Source organism: Mus musculus, chromosome 11, assembly GCF_000001635.26.
Source record: "Mus musculus strain C57BL/6J chromosome 11, GRCm38.p6 C57BL/6J".
NCBI classification, from domain to species: domain Eukaryota; kingdom Metazoa; phylum Chordata; class Mammalia; order Rodentia; family Muridae; genus Mus; species Mus musculus.
In genome coordinates this window covers 83,882,269-83,906,229 of record NC_000077.6, presented here as the reverse complement: position 1 = coordinate 83,906,229, position 23,961 = coordinate 83,882,269, and the positions used below count along the sequence as shown (strand labels likewise).

At 47.0% G+C, this 23,961-nt stretch overlaps 1 protein-coding gene and 1 long non-coding RNA gene across 8 annotated transcripts in view; one reads left to right on the top strand and one right to left on the bottom strand.

The window, feature by feature from the left end:
- Window positions 1-312: 312 nt before the first annotated feature.
- Hnf1b (HNF1 homeobox B) overlaps window positions 313-23,961 on the bottom strand; it is a 55,709-nt gene continuing 32,060 nt past the window's right edge. For 3 of the 7 annotated variants that reach the window (NM_009330.3, NM_001291268.1, NM_001291269.1), the window contains exons 5-9: window positions 23,417-23,577; window positions 17,046-17,181; window positions 12,654-12,848; window positions 9,890-10,008; window positions 313-1,319 (exon numbers count right to left, since the gene is read on the bottom strand). In NM_009330.3, the coding sequence (NP_033356.2) occupies window positions 1,299-1,319; window positions 9,890-10,008; window positions 12,654-12,848; window positions 17,046-17,181; window positions 23,417-23,577 (632 nt within the window). In that variant the 3' untranslated portion in view covers window positions 313-1,298. The remainder of the gene's footprint in view (window positions 1,320-9,889; window positions 10,009-12,653; window positions 12,849-17,045; window positions 17,182-23,416; window positions 23,578-23,961) is intronic. The other 4 variants (XM_006532794.3, XM_006532796.4, XM_006532791.4 and 1 more) reach the window with 2 other exon arrangements.
- On the top strand, window positions 13,738-23,476 carry Gm51869. The gene is made up of 3 exons (XR_003949580.1): window positions 13,738-13,796; window positions 22,122-22,322; window positions 23,393-23,476. It is a non-coding gene; the product is annotated as a predicted gene, 51869 (long non-coding RNA).

Sequence of the window (23,961 nt, the reverse complement as noted above, 5' to 3'; positions counted from 1 at the left end):
CCAAGGAAGTGGAAGCAACCATGAGAGCCTCTTCCCCTAGGCCCCGAGAGTCCCTCAGGGAGGCAAGGAAGGAAGGAAGGAAGGAAGGAAGGAAGGAAGGAAAGAGCCTGGAATTAATGCTTAAAAATGAGATTTCAGAAGTCCCCCATTGCATTTTTCTCCCTTATACTTTTTGTCTCTGTGACCATAAGTGACCCAGAATTGGCACCATGACCTTGTCCTTGTGTCTAATGATGCAATCAACTGTTTCCCAGATTGAAGCGTGACAAAGCTAATGTGAATGTTCCAAGAAGACATGAGCACAGGCCACCGGAGAGGATAACATGTGTATTCACTGGAAAATCTCACCGAGACCAGGCCTGGGGATTCTTGGTGAAGCCATAGCCAGGGAAGATATATGAGACTCGAAGCAGTGACAAAATAAATTGCTTTAATGGGAGGCTTCCTGAGATGGCCGTCAGCCAGTCAGTGTCCCCGCCCAGGCCCACAGGGAGCTAGGGGCATCTTGCTGCCATTATGCCCCATCCCTCTAGGAATCCAGAGATGTGTCTTAACATGGGGGTGGGGAGTGTTATCTGGCAGTCTGTCCAAAGTATGCCATCCCTATGGCCAGAGGGATGCTGGTGAAGAGATTCATTTCCCACTTGCGGTGGTTTCGGGTGGGGGAGAGGGAGGGAGAGGGAGCAAGTCACTCTTGGAATTTCAACTCTGACCTTTACAAAGAAAAGTGATAGACACTTTAGTATTATATACAGGGCAGGGGTAGATAACGTGGAAGGAAAATTGCACTTAATTACAGTAGTTTATAGTTTACACCCATTGGACAAATTTACTTCTTTAGAAGAAATCTTGAGATCATCTGGGATGGGAGAGGGGGGTCTGTCAGTATTTACAGTGTCTGGCTCAGTTCATTAGCACACACCCTCCTTGGTCCTCATCTTATTTCAGTAACAGATTCAAGTTTTTGCATCAGTTTGTTCGATGATGGGTTGCAGGGGAGACTCCACGGGTTTCTCCCTTCTCGTTGCACCATTCCGCAGCAGGCCCGCCTCTGGGGGACACAAGAGCACTTGGCATCTTGGGAGAGCCATCATGACAATACTGCAAAGAAGGGAAGCTGGGCTTCGGGCTGCAGCTCTCGGGAACGGCTTATCTGAGGTGCCTGGCAGGATGTCAGGTGAGCAGGGCCCTCTCCTGGGCTCCCAGGTGCCTGTCTGGTTGCTGGACTTCCCCAGAGACTGATGGTGTGGAAAATGGGGTCCTTGTTGCTGTGCACAGAGTGAGTGGTTATGTGAGTATCACCAGGCTTGCAGTGGACACTGTGGGGGAAGAGAGAGAGGAGAAAGAGCTTAGCTATATGCACGTAAGCCATTAGTTTAGCTTCTCCAAGGGAGCTGACACCCAACGTGGCCAGCAGAGTTCTGGAGGTGGAGGGCTGGAATACGGTGGGCACTTAACTGCACTGTGGGTGCTGAAGTCTTCCTTTCAAGAGAACTTCCCTGGGAACTTCCCAGGAAAAAAGTGTTGCCAGGGAGCCTGAAATAGTCCTGATTTATCAGGTTAATAGTTTAACCCTGAAGTGGGGTTTTGTGAGAATGGCATTTATACAGTGCTCAGGGTGATCACAAAACAGCAGGGTAGGAGCTCTAGGCCTCTTGTGGAAGTAGGTCTCCTCCTAAGATCTCTAAGGGTCCTGGGCCACTACTTCCCAAACTTGGATGGAATGGCCAGGAACAAGGATCCTGCTAAAACATAGATCCATCTCTGGTTCGCAGGCCTGGGTTAGGCCTAGGAGTTGGTATTTGTAGTTTAAAAAAATATTTGCATTTGTGTGTGTCTGTATATGTGTGTGTGTGTCTGTGTGTGTTTATGTGTGTGCATGCGCACAGTGGAGGTCAGATGGCAGTTTGTTGGGATCACGCCTCCCACCATGTGAGTTCCACTATCAAACTCCTGTTATCGGGCTTGGCCGCAAGACTCTTCCATCTCCTGAGCCACCTCACCTGCCCCAGGACTGTGCATCTCTAAGAACTCCTCAGGCTCTGCTGACACTGCTGATCTATCAGGAGCAGCAAGGCCACCAAGGAAGTGAGGGAATGTCTCTTGACTCAAAGTTTCCATCAGGGAGAGGAGGGCTTTGGAAATCATACGGAACTTTCTCAAGGGTTGTTATCATTGGGCAAAGATTCCACGAAAAGAAGTCAAAGGTTAAAGGTGTTTGATGCCGTACATCTCAGTGGGCCAGGGAAGGAGACCTCAGAGTATCTGCAGGCACCCTCTGGGAGGAGCCACTGGACCCATGTGGGACAGCCTCCTTCCCTTTCCAGAGCCCCAGGCTTCAAGTGACATTTCAAAAAATCATGACTCTCCTTTTAATCGCCCCCATCCCACCCCCACATGTCTTTCTCTTCACCCCTTTTACTTTTGTCAGTGCTGAAGGTTTTCCTTTGAGCCTAGTGGCTTGTTCTCCCAAGGCTCTCCCCTCAAACACACAGGAGCACACACATGTACTCATACAAACACAGGCCTATTCTTCCATGATTTTCTTACTAGTCAGGGCTCTCAGCCACCATCCCATGAGATCGCCACACGTCCGTTTGACAGATTAAGAAAGCAAGATTCAGAGTGAGCTGGGGCGGGCCAGCGGTTCAAAACTGGGAAAACTGTGAAGCCAGAGTCTCCGGCTGGCTTTGGGTGACCTCCAGTCTGTGTCAGGGACCGAGAGCATTCCTTCTACTTAGCTTTGTTCTCAGTCAAATTATTCTTTGTGCTTCAGCTTCTTCCTCTACAGAAAGGGAGGCTGCAGTGGGCTTGGGTGCATTAGTACAGGTGACCTTGCCTCAAAGGCATCTGTGTGGCCAGTCTGTCATTCTTAATAATGTCCAGCCTGGGGCTCCTTCCTCTGTTCTTGATGCTGTTGAGGGCTCTCCTAAGGCTGACCCTGAGCTACGCATTTGTGTGAGGAGCTGGGTTTCTGGTCCTCCTACATTCTTGAGGTGTTGGTCAGGGCCCTCGGATACCCTTTGCCTCCTCTTCCTGCCTCTGCTCACCCCCACTCTCCGGTCTCTTAACTCCCCACTATCAGCCCCTCCTTCCCCTTTTTCCTTCCAATTTTCAGATTTCAGGTGGAAGAGAGAGAAAATGGCTTGTGACCTCTCAGCTTTCAATAGGAGAGCAAACAAGAAGGGCCGATAAGGAGACGCCAGTGAGATTCTATGACCTGTCATTAGGGATGGGCTTCTCAGCTATCAGGTGTTTGCTCACATAATAAAATGGGGGGCAGAGCCCTAAATGTTGTCAAGGGACCTGGAATTATTTGCTCCTTTCAGAGTCTAAACACAAACATCTGATAAGGTATACACTGGGGTCCCAGGACTCCCAGCTTCATGGGGGTCCCAGAGGCTCACTGGGTGACCCTCTGTAAGGTGTGGTAACTGTGAACCTAGTCACCGGAGGACATGTTACATAATGGTGGCACTGAATGGTGGTACATAATGGTACACACTGAAGTTCCATTGTGTGCAGACATGGTGTGTAGGGCTCTGCACACACAACCCCTATCTATCATTATTTCTTTTTACATTTATTTATTGCAAGTGTGCAGGCATTCACATGCCCTAGCTTGTGTGTGGAAGTCAGAGGACGCCTTGCAGAAGTTAGTTCTCTCTTTTCATCATGTTGGGAATCCAACTCAGGTCACGGGTCTCTCCCTACTGAGTGAGCCATCTTGCTGGCCTCCACCTACCCTTGAGGTAAGAGGTTGTTATTAATTTAACCCATAGCTGGGTGCCTGCAAGGTGTCCAGGGCATGCAATTGTGAATATGACCTAGCTATAATTTTACACAGTATACATTCTAGAGAGTTTGTACAATATGCCACCAAATGTCACATGCATATATCATATGTAAACACCTTTTAGGTAGAGGTGAATACTCTTAGAAAGCAAGCATGGTAACTTAGGCTGACTTGAGGGAAAGGAGGGTAATTTAGGGAGGTCATGATATGTGAACTGAATAAGATGAAGAAGCAAGCATGGAAAACCCCACAAAATATGTTCCTGGCAGAAGAGGCCAAACACATAGTTTTGCTGGCTGTCGTAAGTTCTTGGTTCTGCTTTAAGCCCAGTGATTGAAGGAGGGGTAGAAAGAAGTATGGAGATAGCAGCCTGATCACCCAGAGCCTGGTAAGTCTCCTTCTTCATTTGGTAGCAATGGAAAGCTATTGGGGAATTTTGACAGGGGAAGGACAGGCTTGGTTTCTCTCTTGAGGTCTCTCTGGCGGCTGCAACCAGACCACAATGTTGCATGGAAGAGCAGAAGGGGGAGTCAAGGGCCACTGAATGAAATCAAGTAGAGACAAGAGCATATATATATATAATATATAGAATATATAGAATGGTGTGCAGGGGTGTGGTGAGGAATGTCAGATTTGGGATGAATTCTAAAGGTCTCCTAGCAGAACTTAACCGATAGACAGGACGTGGGGTAATGGAGAAAAGAACAAAGGTCTCTAGTGAGAAAGGAGGGCAGGGGGTTTTAAAAGTGGAATTACAGAACAAGGAAGTGATCTGGGTAAGGAGAAACCTGGGCAAATGAAGAGTTTCTGTTTTAGGCGGGCTCAGCTTGAGAGGTGCGCTGTATAAATTGGGCATGCATATGTCTCACTAATGATAACACTGTCATTGCACCCTCTGTGGGCAGGACCACCTCAGGGACAGATCCCACGTGTCATCAGCCTGTGCACTTGGCCCAAAGTCACAGGATTGGCATGTGACCCAATGAGAAGAGGCCAAGGAATGATCCTTGGGCCCCTCAGAGCTCTAATATTGAGGAGATGAATTGCCAGCTAAGGGCAGGAGGAGTGTGGAATGCTACAGAATGAGGTGGTGCCTTAAAATGCAAGGGGCAAAGGAGGGATGGGCTGTGGCACAGTATCAGAAAGCAGCTACTGAATCTGCAGCGTGGAGGTGGTGATGATGAGGACACAGTGGAGTGTGAGACTAGAAACCAGCCTGTGCTGGCCTCGAGACTGAACTGGGAGGAAGGAGAGAGAGAAGATGGGTGTGTAAACCAACTCACTTCTATTGATAATTTGTTGCACTAACTGTAGCTCAAGTATGTGAAGGTAATGATTATATTTATAATTTTAGAGATGCAGGAACTACAGTCTATACAGACTATAAGTAAAACCCACTGGGACCTACGATGGCCAAGCTCGCACACTTAGCCATGGGGCTGGAGAGAGAGCTCAGAGGTTAGCAGCACTTGCTGCTCTTGCCGAGGCCTGGGGTTCAGTGTCCAGCATTTATCCAGCACTCATAACCATCCATAACTCCAGCCCCAAGCAATTCAACAGCACTTTCTGGCCTCCTTGGGCACCACATGTAAATGATTCACAGAGATACACACAAGTGCAACACAAACACACATGAAAAATACATCTCTATAAAAAAAAATCCGAGTTTAGGAAAAAAAATGTCCTTGGTCATTTATAAACCTCTTTCTCATACCTAGAAGACACTCAGGGTTCCTAGTGGCAGAAACCAGATGTGACCCAGCTTCCATGGACTAGATGTTCCCCTGGGTCAAGCATGGAGAGATAGGTTGTACCAGGATCCTCTTGCAGTCATGCAATGATCCCATGAAAGAGATTTCATTGTATACAGAAGAAAACTGAGGCTTGACAGATTTCCCAGAGGGTATATGGGTAGAAGGCAGTGGAATTTTAAGTCTGGATATGGCCAGCTCCCGGGCTTGGTGTTCCTAACCATCAGACCTTGCTTCCCCAACCCCAACAATGAAGAAAGTTTGACAAGGAGGCACAGCTGCAGGAGGCTCGTGATGAAGCCCCTCACCTCCCCTTGTTAGCACCTCCGGGGGCTTCTCCTGACCTCTCTGTAAACTAGGAAGTGAAGCAGTGGATAGAGTGTGTTATGGGAACAGGAGTCAGCTCACAGATGACTCTGGTGCTTACTGAAGTCATTGCTGGGTACAGTCTTATTCCCAGATCTGCAGGGTGTCAGTCACTACACAGGAGCTCAGACACAAACCCCCTCAGAATGTAACTCACGACACCCAAGCATTGAAGAAGGGGCAAATTCTCCAGAAAGGACAGGTGAAAGGAGATACAGAGGACTCTTGGCAGCCTAGGAATCCTGAAACTTAGTTCTATAAGACCCTGAGGCAGGTCTGTGGTAGCAACAGTTAAGTCCTGGGATCAGACAGCTACAAGTTCACAATCTAGATTTAGCTGTGTACCTGCACAACACTGCATCGTTATTACGGTTCTTAAGCATGCATAGCTATCAGAAGCCAAGTATGGCGACACATGCCTGCAAATCCCAGCATGTGGGAGGCAGAGACAGGAGGAGCAATGCAAAATTGATGCCAGCCTTGTTTGTACAGTGAGGTCCAAGCCAGCCAGGGATCATTCCTCTTGGATCTAAGTTTTCAATCAGTTTCTTTTCTGCACATAGCACACTCTCTCCCACCTTCCAGAGGCTACCCAAAGGACCCCAAGCCATTATCTCAAAAAAATTACAATAAAGTTAAAAAGAAAAAAAAAGATATTGGGAAGTGAAGGCTGTTAATGGATCTGGAGCAAGAAGATTAAAGTCTGGTAGAAGTCTGGCTGTGGGGTTTATCGTTGTGTAAAATTACTCATCTCCCTCTTCATCTTAGAGCCTTAGTTTTCTGCATAAACCTATCTACTTAGCTGAAGGAGGAAGAGAGTTAGTCAGATAATATATGGTAGAAGAGCAGCTTGAATGCTTGTTGGAAAATTGGAGGTACTATATCCATCCATCCATCCATCCACCCACCCACCCACCCACCCACCCACCCACCCACTTACTCACTGGACATTCAAGATGTCCCAAGCAGCTTTGGTACTGTGGGTGGTTCCTGATTCACTTGATTTTGGGGGTAAAAGTGGGAAGGTGGGAAGGTGAGTACCTGTCTGGTAGCAGCAAGGGAAACAGTGATTGAGAGCATGCACACAAGATGGTGAGCCTTCAGGAGCAATAGTCCTACTTTTGGGATATTTTGTTGCCAGGGCCTCCTCTGACCACATGTAGACCAAGCACTGAGGTGGATAGTGAGGAAGGCAGAAGGGGAGAGGATGGCCTCATAAAGGAGCACAGGCAGCAGGAGGAATATAACGGGAGCATCTAACTATGGCCCTGACGCCTGTTAGGCCCTGTTGAGCCAGGGAAGGGCTTCTCCCAGTTATAAAGAAAGCAACAATCTCAGTGGGGAGAAACTGCCCAAGGTTGCACAGCAGAAGCTGGTGGAGTCAGAATTCACTCGGGTGTCCTGGCTCTTTCTACCTCTACTCAAATCCTGCAGAATAGCACTATCCAGGGTGTGTCCCCAGGGTGTGTCCCTGTGACCCAAGCATGGCACACACTAGCTGCTGGTTTCACACACATCATCAACACATGGACTGTCCTGGGAGGCCCTTTCCAGAAGGCTCTGTTTAAGCTAGAAGTTCCCCTAACTTACTTGGCCAAGGACCCATATCTCTCTTACATATCTCATGGATCCTGACACCTGGCAATGGTTTTGAAGTACCCCGTGGAAAACAATGCTTTAAAATGAAGAAACAACAACAAACCAAAACAACAGCTGCCCATGTTCCTGGTGCCTCAGGAACAGAGTTTATAGATCATTTTCACTTCAGCCCACCCTTTCCTATTCTTCCTTCTGCACTGGTTTGTAGGACAAAAGTTTTCTGTTTGATACTTAGCACACATGTGTAATGTTGGCTCTGGTTCCGAACCACTTCCAACAACAAAACCATGGGCATTATCAAGAGAGGGGCATGGTGTTTAAATGGAAAGAGTTCAGGATTAGGAGTCAAAGGCCAAAGTCTGGAGGCCAAGTTCGTCTGCATGACCTTGGGTAGGTCACTTTCCATTTTGGGTTTCAGTTCATGTCTTTGAACTTAGAAGGTTGCAAATGGAATGAAAACAACAGCACCAAACTATAAAGCATCCCATTTGTCTTGTGAGACAATGCTCCTCCTGCCTCAGCCTTCTGTGTCTGCTATCACAAGCGTGTAGCATCATGCCCACCTGAGGCTTTTAAAAAAATCCTATTAGTATATATATATTTTAATCTTATTAGTATATGTTGCAGAAATGAGGATCTGGTTACTCATGAGATGTCCCGGAATACAGAGACACCTTCATAATCCATCAAGGAAGCTGTTCATTCAACTTCAAGGTTGGCTAGCCACTCTGCCCAGTGGAGGGCAGAAGCCTCATGGGGGTTGATAGCAACATCTCTGGGAGCTTCTTGAAGCAGGTTAAGGGACCATTTCCCGAACCCAGAGGACTCGTTTCAACAAGCAGGCATCAAAGTCAATGTGGGAAAGACAGCGATAATTAATCACTGCCCTGTCGAGGGCTGCCCAAGCAGCAGATGGATTGATAAAACTTTAAAAGAGGAAGGTATTCCCAAGGAGGGCTGCTCCGCCTGGCTAACCCCCTGATTGAGATTGGTGAGCACAGATAAATGTTTTCCCTGATGGCTACAAAGAGTGGGAAATGGGAGTTAGGAGTCGAAGGGCAGGGCAATGGTGGGTTGTCTTTTAATTTTCTATTGGGTGAGAGAAGACTGGCGGAGTGGGTCCCACACACCTCTCCTTCTACCTCCCAGATTTCTGAGCCCAGCAACACAAGCTAAGCATTTAGCACTCAAGATACGCCAGACACTTAACATACACAGCTGCTCCAAGTCCTCGAAACAAGTAGATGTTACAACTGTCCCTTTTCAAGATGAAACAAATGTTCAAAGTCAATGGTAGAACCTGCCCTACTTTCACTCTAGGGCCTGAAGAAGATGAGTCAAGGAGAGAGTTGAGATTCCTGAGCCCGTGAAAAAATCTGATCAGAAGCTAGTGGCGGATGGGATGGGTGAGGTGTGACTTACGGGGGTGTCTGGGATGGAGGTGGGGCACAATCAACACGATCAAACCTTGACGAGTGCTTCTGACACAAAGTTCAAGGTTGTTGCCTCTTTATCTAGCAATCGATAGAGGCCAAACAGTTCCCACAGTACATAGACCCCAGCTGCTGAAAGGTCTTATTGTGCTACTCTGGAATCCACAACCATGTTCAGACATCTTGTCCTGTTTTCTAGCTCTCGGTGCCCTGTTGTAGGGAGATCTCTGAGCTGCGGCCCTCCCTGTTGGGTAGCGGTCTTTATTACTCCAGCACCTCTTTGGGAGGTGGGAATTACTCATCCACTGAAACAGTGACTAAGCTACTGTGGATTCTCCCATGCTCTCTGCACCAGGAAGTTGAATTTAAGTTTCTTGGTAAACCACCAGAAGGGCATAGGCCTCTGAAAAGGTCACATTGTCTACTGACGAGTCCTCAAAGGGTTAATAAGATTATTCCTCGGGCTTCTAGTGCCTGAGGGTGGTATGGGTCCTAGACTAAGAGAATTAGTCCCAGGACCCCTGATTCTCCTTTTCTCTTCCCCCACTGACCACCTTTACAAAGCTGGCAGCTTACCAGACATCCTGGTCGCCCCATCCCATCCTGGAAAAACCCTTCGCATGGATCATCAGTCCTCCCCGTCAGGAATGCTCAGTTCCAGTGTCTAACCGCATTATGTCATCCAGACTCCAGTGACCCATCCAACCTCAGTCTTCACTTAAGACCCTTGTTGGGGAGCAATAAGCTCTTTTGGTCAGTTGCCCATCTGTTTTGCCCTCTGACCTCAGGAGTTCGTTTTAGTAGCTAACTGAAGAAGAATCTCCTGAGAATAAAGTCATGGCTGAGTATGTGCTCACTCGTTGGTACTTTGAGAGTCTGAATTATGAGTACGTATACACGCACACACACACGCACACACCCTGGCCCCCTCCTGCTGGCATTACCTGTTTACTGGAAGACATGCTGGTGAGAGTGTTGATGCTACTGGTATCTGTGACCACCATTGCAGATGGGAACCGGGAGGTGTGGGAATACTGGGGGGGTTCCTGCTTATGTGCATACACTGGAGAGACAGAGAGAAAACAAACTCAGTAAATATATATATATATATATATATACACACACACAGTCACAATACCCACACAAACCACCCTGTAGTTCCCACTTCCCTGGGGGGGTGGTGGTTATATTTGGGAAGGCAGTGTATTAATGGTTCCTTAATGAAGGTACTTGATCTTACTTTGGTTTCTTCCCTTGTAAAATAAGGATATCTATTGTAGGGAAATATCAATGCTTTGAACTAAATATATAGCCCTCTGCACAATTCTGTTTCCCTGACTCTGGGTAAAATATTAGGAGCCTAAGTGTCAACAAGTGACATTATGCATATGGAGAGCACCTCCTGGCCAACATGAAGCATCTGCCCAGATGTGTGCTTACTGTTTCTGACACAATTCAAACTCCTTGTGTCCTCTTGGAGTTGTAGACTGGTTTGCAATCATAATTAGATGTACATGTAATCAACTGTATAATTCTGGGCTATTCCAATTTCCACTACAGTGATATCAAAGCCTTATGATATCACATAAATATGAAGAATAAACAAGAGGAGACAACTCAGATAAGACCTCCAGGAGCACGTGACTCAATTATTTAGTTGTTTTAATAACTGCCTACCACATCGGGAGTCCCGTGACTCATGTTAGCTATCCAGAAGGATCATGTCGATTCCAGGTCACCTCACTAATGAAAGCATGTGGATGCTTAGCCACGAGGGAGGGACCAGCATGTTCCCAAAACATGGACCCTACCAAGGAGGCCTCCAGTACAAAGTGGAGGTGAAGGTCACTGGCTGCTGGTTATTTCCTGGTCTGGCCCCTCTGGGCTCTCTTTTTGTGGCGAGTCAGGTCTACTAGGTCTGGGCAAGCCCATGGATCATGGTGACTGCTGTAATACTGTTCCACCCGGACCTGGGAGGTGGGGGCCACAGACTCCACAGAAGAAGAACAAGGCCCATGTGCGTCCCAGACTCTGCTGCAGGCTGTGGCAGAGTTTTAAAAGCCAAAGATATGTGTAATTGGAGTGTGAGGTGCTGCTTAGAAACCAGCTCTGCAGGGGCCGAGTCAGGACTGAGCCCTGAGGATAGAAGGATGAATGTGGCTGACCAACTTCAGACATGTTGTTTGTCCAAGGCATCTGAAGGAACAACTCAAATCCCCTTTGCCCTCCTTGTCTTTTAAAAGTGACTGAGGAAACACACTTGTGTTTCTGTAACACTTTATGCTTATGAAAGGTAGATAATCTATATATTTTTTAATAATTTATTTTTTTATTTTATGTGCATGGGTGTTTGGCCTGTAGGTATGTCTGTGTGAGGGTGTCAGATATTGGAGTTACAGACATGTAACTGTGGGTGATGGGAATTGAACCCAGGTCCTCTGGAAGAGTGTTCAGTGCTCTTAATCACTGACCCGTTTCTCTAGCCTGATCACCCATATTTTAATTTCATGTTCATAATGACCTCATAAGCTGACTGTTCCTATTGTATGCATGAAGCAAATGAGTATCAGAGTAGCCAGTGGCTACATAGCTGTTTAAGACTAGTCTAGACTGGATGCTTCCTGAAGCAGGCAAGATGGGCATCCCTTCTATAATTCATTCCCAAACTTGAAAATTAAGACTACAGCCAGGCTTGGCCAGAACAGTGGAGGCCTGGGCTCAGGATGGAAGGCAGGGATAGGTAAATGTAGGGGAGGTGTAAAAGCCAACTGTGGGGACCCTCTGTAAGGGCAGAGACTCTGCTGCTCCTTGACTTGGTAGAGGGGAGGTGGTCACGTTGATGGCTTTAATTTGTTTGGTTTTTAGGTTCATGTATGTGTGGGTGCACATGTATGTATGTGTGTGTGCCTGTCTGCATGCATGTGTATGTGTATGTGTGGCAGAAGGTGACCTCAGTTATTGGTCCTCTGGTGTGATCCATGTTACTTTTTGAGACAGGGTCTTTCACCGACTTAAACTCACCAAGTATGCTAAGCTATTGGCCAGTGAACCTCAGAGACCCACCTAGCCCCGACTCCCCAGAGCTTGGGGGTATATAGGTACGTGTCAGCATACCAAGATTGTTTATGTGGATGTTGGAGATCCAAACTTAGGTTCTCACGCTTGCATAGCAAGCACATTCCTGACAGAGGTCTCTCTCTCTCTCTCTAGCTCTGTTTGTTTCCTCCTCAGTGCCAGGGTTGAACCTAGGACCTAATGCTGTTTGGCAAGCGCTTTAGCAAGGAGCTCTATTTCCAGCACAAGCTTCACGTTTTGTGATTGGAGAGTTTTAGTGTGTATAGACGATGGGCATGAGGGCTCTGGAAGATCCATCTGTTTTAGAGAGGTAAATAGATCTCAGCCAGCATGCTGACTCTGACTGGCTAGGGATGGCTGCTAAGGTGATGCTTATGGGAAGATGCTGATTGACTGCTGAGATCTTCATGGGGCTGGGATGGGAAAGTGCTGTGTGCTCTGTGCTTGGTCAACCCTTTGCTTATAGGCCTACATTTTCCTCTGCAAAATCCCCCCCTACCCCCTTGGAGTCTTGGGGCTGGGGAAGAGGACAGAAAAGCAAGAACAACTCTCAAGAGTTGAGCTTGAGAAGTGGCCTTGGTTGCTGATTAATTGAAAGGAAACTTGCAACCCCGGTGGCACGCGTGTCCTTACTGTGGGAGTTCTGTAGCTGAGTCACCGCGGCCATGAAGGGCTGCTGGGCCATGTGACTGCCTGGGCTCTGCTGCATGAGGGGCTGCTGGTGAGGGCTGTGCAGCTGTTGAGAGAACTGGACGGGCTGTAGGGCTGCCAGGCTGCTAGCCACACTGTTAATGACCGGGACACCCTGGGCTTGGGAGGTGTTGAGGCCTGTGGGGGCAAAAGGAAAAAACGTCAGAGTGGTAGCAGGGGTGTACGGAGGTGACAGGGCAGCATCAGTCACAGATGGAGCCCCTGCTCAGCATGTCTGTTATAGAAGAGGTTGCATGAAAAGTGACTAAATAAGAAAACTAAGACCTGGAGAGATGTATTTCTGAAGCCCAAGACTCTCCCCAAATCATCCTATGACTTCCCAAATTTAGCTCCCTTGAGGTCGTCAGAGCCCTGGGAATGTTATTTGCTGTCTCCGTCCATGGTGGACCATGAGAAGCCTGCTCCGGTGTCCTCTGGCTTAGTTACGGAAATCTTCTTTAGGGTATGGCTTATTACCCAGATCTGTCTTTCTAGAAGTGAGCAGCAGTCTGCAGCAGCTCCTTGTCCTCCACCCCTCCCATCCCCTACTCCAACTGCCTGCTGGCCTCTCCAGGCAAAGGAAAGCAAACCTTCCTCTACAATCCTGGGAGGAGGAGGTCTGAGGATACACAGTAGAGCTCACAAAGCCCCTGGGAGGGGTCAGGGATTGACTCTGTGCATCGTAGCAGAGAAAGGAAGAAAATATAAGAAGAACTCGGCCTGTCTGTGAAGTGGATATATACTAGGGATTTTGGTACCTGAAGAACCAGGTTTGAGGAAGAGGAAGCAGTAAATTAAAGACATGGCAGGAGGTCTGGCCATCCTTCTGCTCTGGGGGCATGCAAAACCTGAGCTTTGGTACCATGACTATATCCTGAGACTTCTTTTTGTCTCCTTTCTCTCCCTGCTTCCTGACATGATCCTGGGGAGGTGAGACAAGATCTGAGTAGAGGTCAGAGGTTGAGGTCAGAGGTTGCCCAGTCTCTGCCCTGGAGCTGCCAATATTCCTTAGACCTTGCTTTCTGGGAAGTTGGGGGGAGGGGGGCAGTGTGATGAAGAGGAGATCCAGAGAAAGGCCTGTTGTAGGTAAGTGCGGGGTGGCAGTGTGTGTGCGTGCGTGTGCGTGCATGTGCGTGTGTGTGTGTGTGTGTGTGTGTGTGTGTGTGTGTGTGTGAAAGAGAGAGAGAGAGAGAGAGAGAGAGAGAGAGAGAGAGAGCCTTTCTGAAAGGCATAACACCTCGAAAGCAAGGATTTGTGGGAAATCCTCCAGGGAGATAGTGCAAAGACTTTAACAATTGCCCACTTGGAGCTCTAGAAGATATCATTATCAGAAAGTTAAAAGGTGAGACCCTTGAACAGAAAGGAAGAACAGATAACCCTCTTCCTGACTCCCTCGGGTAGGACTTGGGGGGGGGTGTCTTCTGATCACCCTCAGAATATCACTAGAATATCACCCCCTCAGGGGACTCAGATATGCTGAATATCTATTTTCATTTTCCTCCCCCCCCCCGCCCCCGCCCCAAAGGCAGAGTTTCTCTGTATAGCCCGAGCTGTCCTGGAACTTACTCTGTAGACCAGGCTGGCCTCGAACTCAGAAATCTGCCTGCCTCTACCTTCCAAGTGCTGGGATTAAAGGCGTGTGCCACCACCGCCCAGCAATTTCCCTCCTCGTACTGCTGGCCTCTGGCTCCCAAGAAACGCTATGAATTTGTGTTTATACAAGAGCCCATGCCCACTGCTCACTTAGGGAAATCTTTGCCCAGAAAAGAATTTTAGCCTGTCTAGACTGGATAACATTAAAAGGCATAGTTTGGAAACAGGGCTGAGCCTTAGAGCCACCCAGAAGACCTCTTTAAGAAATATACATTCTTGAGCCCCGCCCAAGGACTCAGTGAGTCAAAGCCTGCAGAGGTGGGGCTCAGGAATCTCATTCTCAGCAGCCTGAGACCTTGGTGTGCTTCTGTCCCAGGACTGAGCACCTCTGACGTCATCCTAGCTCCCCCGGTGTGTGTGTGTGTGTGTGTGTGTGTGTGTGTGTGTGTGTGACTCTTGGCCTTTTTATCCGGAAGAAACAAAGATAGTGAGGATTTGACAGTGGCAAGTCACTTGTCCAGGGTCTTGCGGTGCTGAGGGAGTTCCCTTGTACAAACCGGAAAACAAACAAGAAAAAAACCCCTCTCTAATCAACTCTCCCTTAAAGGAGGGCACTGGGTCTCAGTTGAGATTCCTGATGATCCTCACCCTTCTTTATGCTCTGTCTACCCCAGTGCACATATGCACATGCGCCTAAGGTCAGTGTGCACCCTGCTTACATGCTTCAAGAGATGCTGTGAGGAAGCTGAGACGCTTGGGTGCACATGATGGGAAGAGCAAACTTGGAAAATACAGAATGGCCCTAGGGAAAGCTTTAGTTTAGCTTTAGTTTTAGCTTTAGATAGCACCTAAAATAATACAGTTAAGTGTGTGTGTGTTAGTCAAACTTAGTATGGGAAGAAAGAAGTCATGTAGTTTGTATGTTACTTTATTTGAAGAAAGTAGGAAGTAGATATCTTACCCACAGACCTTTGTCTGTCTGTCTGTCTCTGTTTCTGTCTCTGTCTTTCTCTGTCTCTCTGTCTCTGTCTCTGTCTCTGTCTCTGTGTGTGTGTGAGAGAGAGAAAGAGAGAGAGGGGGGAGGGAGAGAGAGAGAGAGGGAGGGAGAGAGGGAGGGAGGGAGAGAGAGAGGGAGGGAGGGAGGGAGAGAGAGAGAGAGAGAGAGAGACCCACGCACATGTATAGATCAGAGGATAACTTGTAGGAGTCAGTTCTCTCCTTCCACCTGTATGTGGGTCTGAGGATTAAACTCAGGTCATCAAAAAGCCAGCACTTTTACCTGCTGGGCCATCTCTTCCAACCCCATGAAATCTTTTAGAAGGTAAGCAAGCTTGTTTTAGGCATCTCACTCTTTCTCTAACTCTGAGTATTCGTTTGGTTGCTGTAGTCCAAGGGCCAGTGAAACGGAAGTGATTTTGAAGCAATTTTTAACTTTGGAAATCTTTAATAACTTCTTTATTCCCACTTCCCTTTTGATGATATAAATGTCGAGCATCTTTCCATCCCAGGAGATAAGGACAGGGTAAGAGCTGCACACAGTCGTTCAATAAATCTGTGTGCTTTCAATGATCCCTGACCTGTTCTGCCCTCAAAGAAGGCATAAATTGTTCTCTTACATGATTTCCGTTCTTAGAAGACAGAAGGGGAGGGAAGCAGAATGCGGCAACAAGACAAGGAAGCAAGCAGCATAGAGTCCTAACACAGGGATGCCAAAGAGGACCATGGGGCAGTGCAAAGCTGAAAAATGATGACCAATGTGCCACCCTTGGCTATCTCTGGCTCCATCGGAGTAAGCTCTCCCGATGTCAGAAACATGGTTCTGACTACAATGACTTTGCCTGAGTAGTCACAGTGGAGCCAAAAACATCCAAACACTCAGATAACCCGTGACAGTGAAGCTAAGACATGTCCACACCCTCAGATAACCACCCGTTTCCAGCCTGCCTCACCAACTTCAGCTTCCCATGGCCAACAATGGCCCACTCTGATGGGGCAAGACCGGCTGCAGAACAAGGGTCTCCTTGAGCTTTCCAGACATGCGTTAAACAACCTACTTCACTTTAAAGATCTGAAAGCTCAGAGATACTAAGTTAGTGGCTCTTTCTGGGTCCTCTCTGTATTTTTAGCACTACCCAAACCAGAGTTGTCTTCTGACATGAAATGACTTCTTCAGAAACCCATCAAAACCTTGCTCTTACCCTAAGGACCAACCTCAAGAATTTTCTAGAGAACGCAAAGGGATAGGAATAAACAGGAGACACATGGATAAGCCACAGTTATGAGAGGTCTTGCTTTCTAGATTTACAAGCATGTCTGTCTTCCTTATCACTGGATTGTGTTAACAATGCATTTTATAGATGAGGAAGTTTAAATCCCAGAGGAGGTTGAGTGATTTGACCTGGCTACACAACTAGAAAGTTGTGACTGGGATTCAAAGCCATTAGAATGATGTCTTTTGTGGGATACATGCTCTAAAGACTGTAGAGGAGACAAAAAGAGCCAGAGAAGTAAACATCAAATCTCCAAGTGTGCTGGGCTCGATTGAGCATGCCTGTGATCCCAACACAAAGAGGCAAAGGCTGCAAATCCGAGGGTAGCTTGATCTCGATCACCCTACCTTGACAAACATCTAGGAGCAGCAGGGGATCTCACAGGGGCTCCCTGTGCCTCTTCCAGTCACAATGATTCACTTTTCATTTTTTCTCCCCGCTCCCTGCTTTACTGACCAAGGGCAGCACTTACTCTGTGCAATGGCCATGACTCCAGACAGGGGGGTCATGATGAGGTTCTGAGATTGCTGGGGATTGTGGTGGGAGAGGCTGTGGATATTCGTCAAGGTGCTGACGGGAGGCAGTCCTCCTCCCGACACTGTGATCTGCTGGAGAGAGCAAAGAAAGGTGGTTGAGAAAAAAAAAGGTGGATTAAACCAACAAGGGCTGCTTTCAAGATGCTATGGCCTTTCAACTTTGTTCACACAACAACAAAAGTTAAACAGGGGGACAGACTCTGTTTGAGACACTGAAGAGAGAGCAGTGACAGGAGGGACCCTGTCCTCACAATGCTTATATTTGCCCGTTCTAAGAGTTGCTGGCTGACTTCAGGAGTTCATCTGTTCATGTGTTGCTCACAATTCATGTGCCTTGTGTTCTGAGCTGCCATCTTTTATATTATTGATGCTATACATAGGTGACTGCTAAAAATCAGACTGAAGAAATGCCCTAGGATCCCCCATGAGGGTAGACTAGGAGCCAGGAGCTCTTCCCGAGCCCCGCTCACACATCAGCATCAGCGCAGCCTCAAGAGTTCTGACATGCCCATTTCCCAGAGGAAAAACTGAGGCCAAGAGTAGATTTGCACCTTGCCTGAGATCCTGAAGCTAGGAAATGGTACACCTGATACTTGAGTCTTGGTCAGTCTGGCCTAGGTTCCATTTATAAATCTATTTTTAGAAGAAAGTCTCCGACTAAGGGTTGGAGACGCTAAGGCTTTTCTGTTTTTCCAAATCCTCACTATCCTTTACAATTGTTCTCTCTTCCTCCCTCCCTCCCTCCCTCCCTCCCTCCCTCCCTCCCTCCCTCCCTCCCTCCCTCCTTCCCTCCCTCCCTCCTTCCCTTTCTTCCTTCCTCCTTCCCTCCCTCCCTCCCTCCTTCCTCCCTCCCTCCCTCCCTCCCTCCCTCTCTCCTTCCTTCCTTCCTCCCTCCTCCTTCAGTCAAGGAGCTGACGATAGAACCAACTAAATCTTCACTGCGATTCACCATTCCATCTTAGTGACAGACTCAGAGTTGAAAGCAGCCAGTTCTCGCAGACGTGTTTGCACATGGCTGCTCTAGTTCATTCTTTCATGTCTCTACTAATACATTGTCCTATTCTCCGTCTCTCCAAGCATCAAATCCTATCGGGGACTGTGTATACGCCCACTGATAGAAACTTTCTCAACAGTACTAAATAAAAAACTACTGTAAAAATGTGTGGATTTGATTCTAACATTATCAGAAATATTTCTAATGTCCTCGTACTAGTTATGATCATATAAAAATCAGTTTTATTTGAATTTTCATAATAGTTTGTTAGTCACAGTTTTGAAATAACTGCTAATTTTTTTCTTTTTTCTCTTTCCCTCCCCCACTTATTTTTTTGTTGTTTGTTTTTTGAAGACAGGGCTTTTCTGTGTAGTCCTTCCTGTCCTTGAACTCACTCTATAGACCAGCCTGACTACAAACTCAGGAGCTCTGCTTCTGCCTCCTTAGTGCTGGGATTAAAAGCATTGCCGAGAGTGTCAGGAACATGGGAGAGGGGTTATGGCATTAGGATCTGTCATACACACAGCTACCTAGAGCTCTTCAGACTCTAGGTCTCTCACTTCTACCTGGAAAGATGATAGATTCTACCCTGTCCTTCTGGTCAACTCCACACTTTCCAAGGTTAACGTGAAAAAAAAAAAAAAAGGAAGGGGGTGGGATCTTGAATAGGTTTGTTTGTGTTTTTAAAATGAACATGGAGAAATGAGTTAGAGGCCACATGACCAATAAGGAATTTTAGCCACATCAAACAAGAGAGAACCAGCCTGTTTGCTGAACTTGTTTTTCAGAATGTCAGAGTCATTAAAAAAAAAAAAAAATCTGCGACCTGCCTTTAGACCAAATCCCTTGGGTAATATGGTCGTTTAGGGAAAGTCAGGTCAGCGCAGTCCATTTCTGCAGTGCTTCAGTTTGATGGCACCACCAAAGTGTGGATAAAAAAGATGTAGAGACAGCTTTACTGTTTGTAAGCCACTTTTCCAGAAGTCCTCAGTCCGTAATGACACAAACAGAGCAAACATTAGGACTGTTGTCCCTGTGTTACATAGTAAGAGAGAAACAGAAGAGCTGTCTGTCACTTGACAGTAAGGAGGGGGGCTGAGCTCAAGCTGAGGTCTGCTGGAGTTTTCAGTCTCATCCGCTTACTGTACTTGGCAACCTTGGTCAAGTGACTTCCCACTTGAAGAAGTAGCCATTACTTCCTGCTTGCTTCCAGGATGGATGGAAGCCAGAGAGTTGCCACAGATACCATGATGACCCTTAATACAATAATTTGGAGAGCTTGGATTCTGTAAAGCCTTTGATACGGTGACTTCTTTATGTGGCTATAACATGTAAGGTTAGTGCTATTAGCCCTATCTTGCAGAGAAAGAAGATAGTCTAGAGAGGTTAAGAAATGTTTCTAAACTTGATTTTTCAATGAAAAGAAAGAAAAGAAAGGCCTCAAGTGGTAGCTGAAAGCAGCTTATCTGCTCTTAAGGTTCGACTTTACACTGGCAAAGTATTGCAGGAGTTTTAAAAAAAGGTCAGCATACACAAATTACAACCTTAAAGTAGCTATACCTTTTTGGCACAGGGCAGCAGGGAGGGCTTACTCCCACACAGAGCTGTAAGCAATCTCTACACCAACCCTGTCACATGGACATTACTTCTCTCAGTTTGCAGGTGAAGATGCTGAAGCTAAGCAATTCTTTGACCCTATGCTGGTAAATTTCAGACCAAGACTACACATTTGGGCTCTCTTGCCCACTCTCCTATTTATTTATTTTTAAATATGTATGTGGTGTGTGTGTGTGTGTGTGTATGTGTTGTGATGTATGTATGTATGTATGTATGTATGTATGAATGTATGGTTTGTGTGGTCTGTGTGTGTGTCTGTGTGTGCTATGGTATGTGTGTTGTGTATGTGGTGTGTGGTATGTATGTATGTAGGTGGTATGGTGTGTGTGGTCTGTGTGTGCTATGGTATATGTGTGCATATGTGGTGTGTGTGGTGTTTGGTATGTATGTATGTAGGTGGTATGGTGTATGTGGTCTGTGTGTGCTGTGTATGCTATGGTATATGTGGGGTGTGTGTGTGTGTGTGTGATATGTTTGTGTGATTGTGATATGGTCTGTGTGGTGTGTATATGCATGTGTAGTATGTTCGTGTAATATGTGGTGTGATTGTGTGATGTGTGGTATTGTGTGTGTGTGGTATGTATATATGTGTGTGTGTTTGTGGATATGTATTTGTGGTGTGTTCGTGTGATATGTGGTACGTATATGTATGTGTGATGTGTTTGTGTGATGTGTGATATGGTGTGTGTGGTGTGTATGTTTGGTATGGTTGTGTGATGTGTTGTTTGGTGGGGTGTGTGTGTGTGTTTGGTATGATTGTGTGATGTGTGGTATGGTGGTGTGTGTGTATGCGTGCATGTGTGTATGACTTTGTGTGGTCTCCACCTTCTACCTTGTTTGAGCAGGCCCTCCCGCAGTTCGCCATTCTAACACCAGGCTACCTGGATGAGCTGGTCTCCAAACTTCCAGGAACTCCCTTGGCCTTTCATCTCCCTTCCACCCCACTGTGTCCAGTTTATGTGTCTTCTAGGGATCCACACTCAGTCCTGACGCTCATACAGCAAGGCCGTCTCCCCAGTCCCACCATGTCCTTTTTTAACCATATTCCACTCTCGCATTGGTGGACCTGGGATGCACTTGTTATACATTAACAGGGAACAGACTCTTGACTTTGGGCACCGGGCACTAGTGACATAACATACAAACAAGGTGTTGGAGATGAGCGAAAAGCCGGGCCCTGCAAACAAACTTCCAGATGTTTGCTAACACCGAGGTGTGCTGTCTTGGTCAATCATCAATCTAGCACATGGCCTAGCAAGGGTAATGCTGAGAAAAGCATAAGAGTGTGTCTGCAGGCTGTGTATGGGACAGCCTGGCCATGGACGATGTAGCTCATAACTTAGAAGGAAGATCAAAAGAGCATAAAGAGAGACTCCAGGGACCTTTAAGAAAGTAAGAGCTAAGACTTGGAATTACATCTTATTTTTATTTTTATTTTTATTTTTATTTTTATTTTATTTTGGTGCTTGGAGTCTTATTCTTCCAGGCAAAGGACCTCTACCACTGAGCCACATCCCTAACCCAGAGCCTGGGAGTTTATTATTCTTATTTTATTCTATGTGTATTAATGTTTTGCCTGGATATATGTCTGTGCATCACATGTGTGCCCATGGAGATGGCATTACATCCCATAGAACTGGGGTTCCATACAATTGTGAGCCAGCATGTGAGTGCTGAGAATTGAACTCTGGTCCTCTGAAAGAATAACCAGTTGTTCTAACCACTGAACCACCTCCCTGGACCCATCAAGGAGTTTTTAACCCACTGAGAAGAAAAGGCCTCTTTCCCAGGGTAGCCCGAATAATGCTTCAACTCTAACTTGTTTGTGTTTTGACTGTCAAGAAATCATTAAGACTGAGGTGCTAGAGAGATGGCTCCGGGGTCACAGAGCTAGAGAGATGGCTCCGGGGTCACAGAGCTAGAGAGATGGCTCCGAGGTTAAGGAGCATTGGTTGCTTTTCTAGAGGACCTGGGTTAAATTCCCAACACCTGCCTGACAGTTCACAACGCTTTGTAACTCTAGGCCCAGGGGGTCCAACCCACACAGTGTACAGACACATATGTAGGCAGAATATGCATTCACATAAAATAAAAATAATAGTTAAAAAACACAATAGAAAAAAAACCAAAAGAAACTATAAAGGCAGCGCGCACATATTGCTGTCAGGGAAGAAGGGGCTCTCAGGGGGTTGGGGAGACCACAGAGGACTGAGAAATGTTTCCTACTTGGTTGCCCCATCTGGTTTGTTTACAAAGACTCCCATGAAGGAGGCCAGCTCAGGTCTCCTGAAACTGGAGTTGTCCAGACCAGGGTTCCCCTCAAGACCTACACGTTGTTTTTCTTCCAAGGAACTGGAGACTTGGTCACCTGTGACTCACCTCTCCTGTGTTGCCTACACAGCTCACACGTCAAGGTCTAAAATGGCAAATCCTCCCTCCACCATCCAGCCCCCACCAGCCACGGTCACAGGTGGGGGTCAGACACCTTCCGGGAATGTGTGCAGTTCCGCCTTCGGCGTGGAAGTCAGGAACCCTCAGCTCCTCCCTCCCATGAAACAGAGCATGACCCAGAGAAGAAAGTTTTCCATTTCCTACCCTCACGGTTGGTGTCGTAATCTTCTTGTTGTCTCAAAAGCCCTCTCCCATGCCCTTGTGTTGCCAAAGCCATGAATTGGAGTCTAGGATGGAGGTGGGAGGGGCTAAAGAGGGGTTCAGAGAGACTCGGGGTGACAGGAATCACAATGTCCTATATACATGTGTGAAACTGTCAAAGGACAAATTTGATAAAAGTTAGCTCTCTCTCTGTGTGTGTTTGTGAGAGAGAGAGAGAGAGAGAGAGAGAGACTCAGAACTTTGAACACTCAGATGAGCCTTACTGAGTAGGATAAGGGTTCATCTGGTTGTGGGGCTGTGGTTAGAGGCACAGAAAACTTCAGCAAAAATTGTCATTGACACTGAAGGGACACCACAGCCATTCATGAAATAGTCACTGTACTGGGTGCTTCGTATATGCTATCACACTTCCCCAACAACCCTATTGAGGCTACTCCCATTTTATAGATGAGGAAAGAGAATCAAATAATAATTTGCCCGAGGCTGTACCACTCTGAGGTGCCAGAGCTGAGATTTGAGAGTTGGTAACTGAGCCTTTGAAGTCACTGTTTCTTACTCCAGCCACCACCCCACCCAGCGCACCTGCCCTTAGGTCCTCCCTCCCAGTTCAGAAGTCCCATCTCCTGCCATCCTCTACATCCTGACGCTGTCCTCATCAGGACCAAGGGAGTCAGGAAAGGAGTCGGGGGATTGTTTCAGAGTGAGGTGCTTTCTGGGTTAAAAAAAAAAAAAGGTCTGGTTTTGGAGGCCTTGGAACGGGAAGGATGAATGAACATTTTATCAACACAAATGTCATTGGCAGCCCCAAAACAAACAGCGTCCCACCCGGCTTGCTCCTTTATGAGGCATTCAATCAATAAAATGGGAGCAGGGCTCTGTCAGATTTATTGGCTGGGTTCAAACTGAACACCTCTTCTACCCGCCAAAGGCTGGGTCACCAGCCTACCTTTTGGTTCCTGCTCTGGACAGCCCCCATTTTCCCCGGTGGGGCTACAATGGTTCATTGTTTAAGGCAGGCCTTGTGAGAAGTTGTGTTTGTCTTGCCTCTTATCTTATCAGCTCCAGTGGCCCAGGAGTACTCACCATTTTACTGTCAGGTGAGAGGAGACTGTGGCCTGGGTCCAGGCTGGCTGGGGAGACTTGCTGTAAAACCGACTGGCTGGTCACCATGGCACTGTTACCATGGTGACTGATTGTCGAAGAGGAAGTGACCTCATTGTTTCCCGGCTGGTTGTAGCGCACTCCTGAAAAACAACATGAACCCAATAGGAAAATTAGTGTCACCAGGGCTCCTCGACACTGACTCAGTGCCTCCTGTTTTCAATGGTGGGTGACAAGAAAACAACATTGTTTTCTCCTCCATGTCCACTTGAAAGAACGATCAGCCATCTTCCCTGGGGTGAGGGTGGCGTGGTCTCTACTTTAATTGTAGAATATAAGATTATATATAAATATCATATACAAATCTGTTTTGCCTTTTTGGTTGGGAGCCTTAACCTGTACTAGCTAAGTCACCTCTCCGGCCCCGTGTAAGAGACTTTGGTCTATTTTGGTTTGTTCTTTGTTGTATTGCCAGGGTTTTGGCACTTGATAGTCATTCAGCCAACTTCTATTGAAGGACGGAGGGA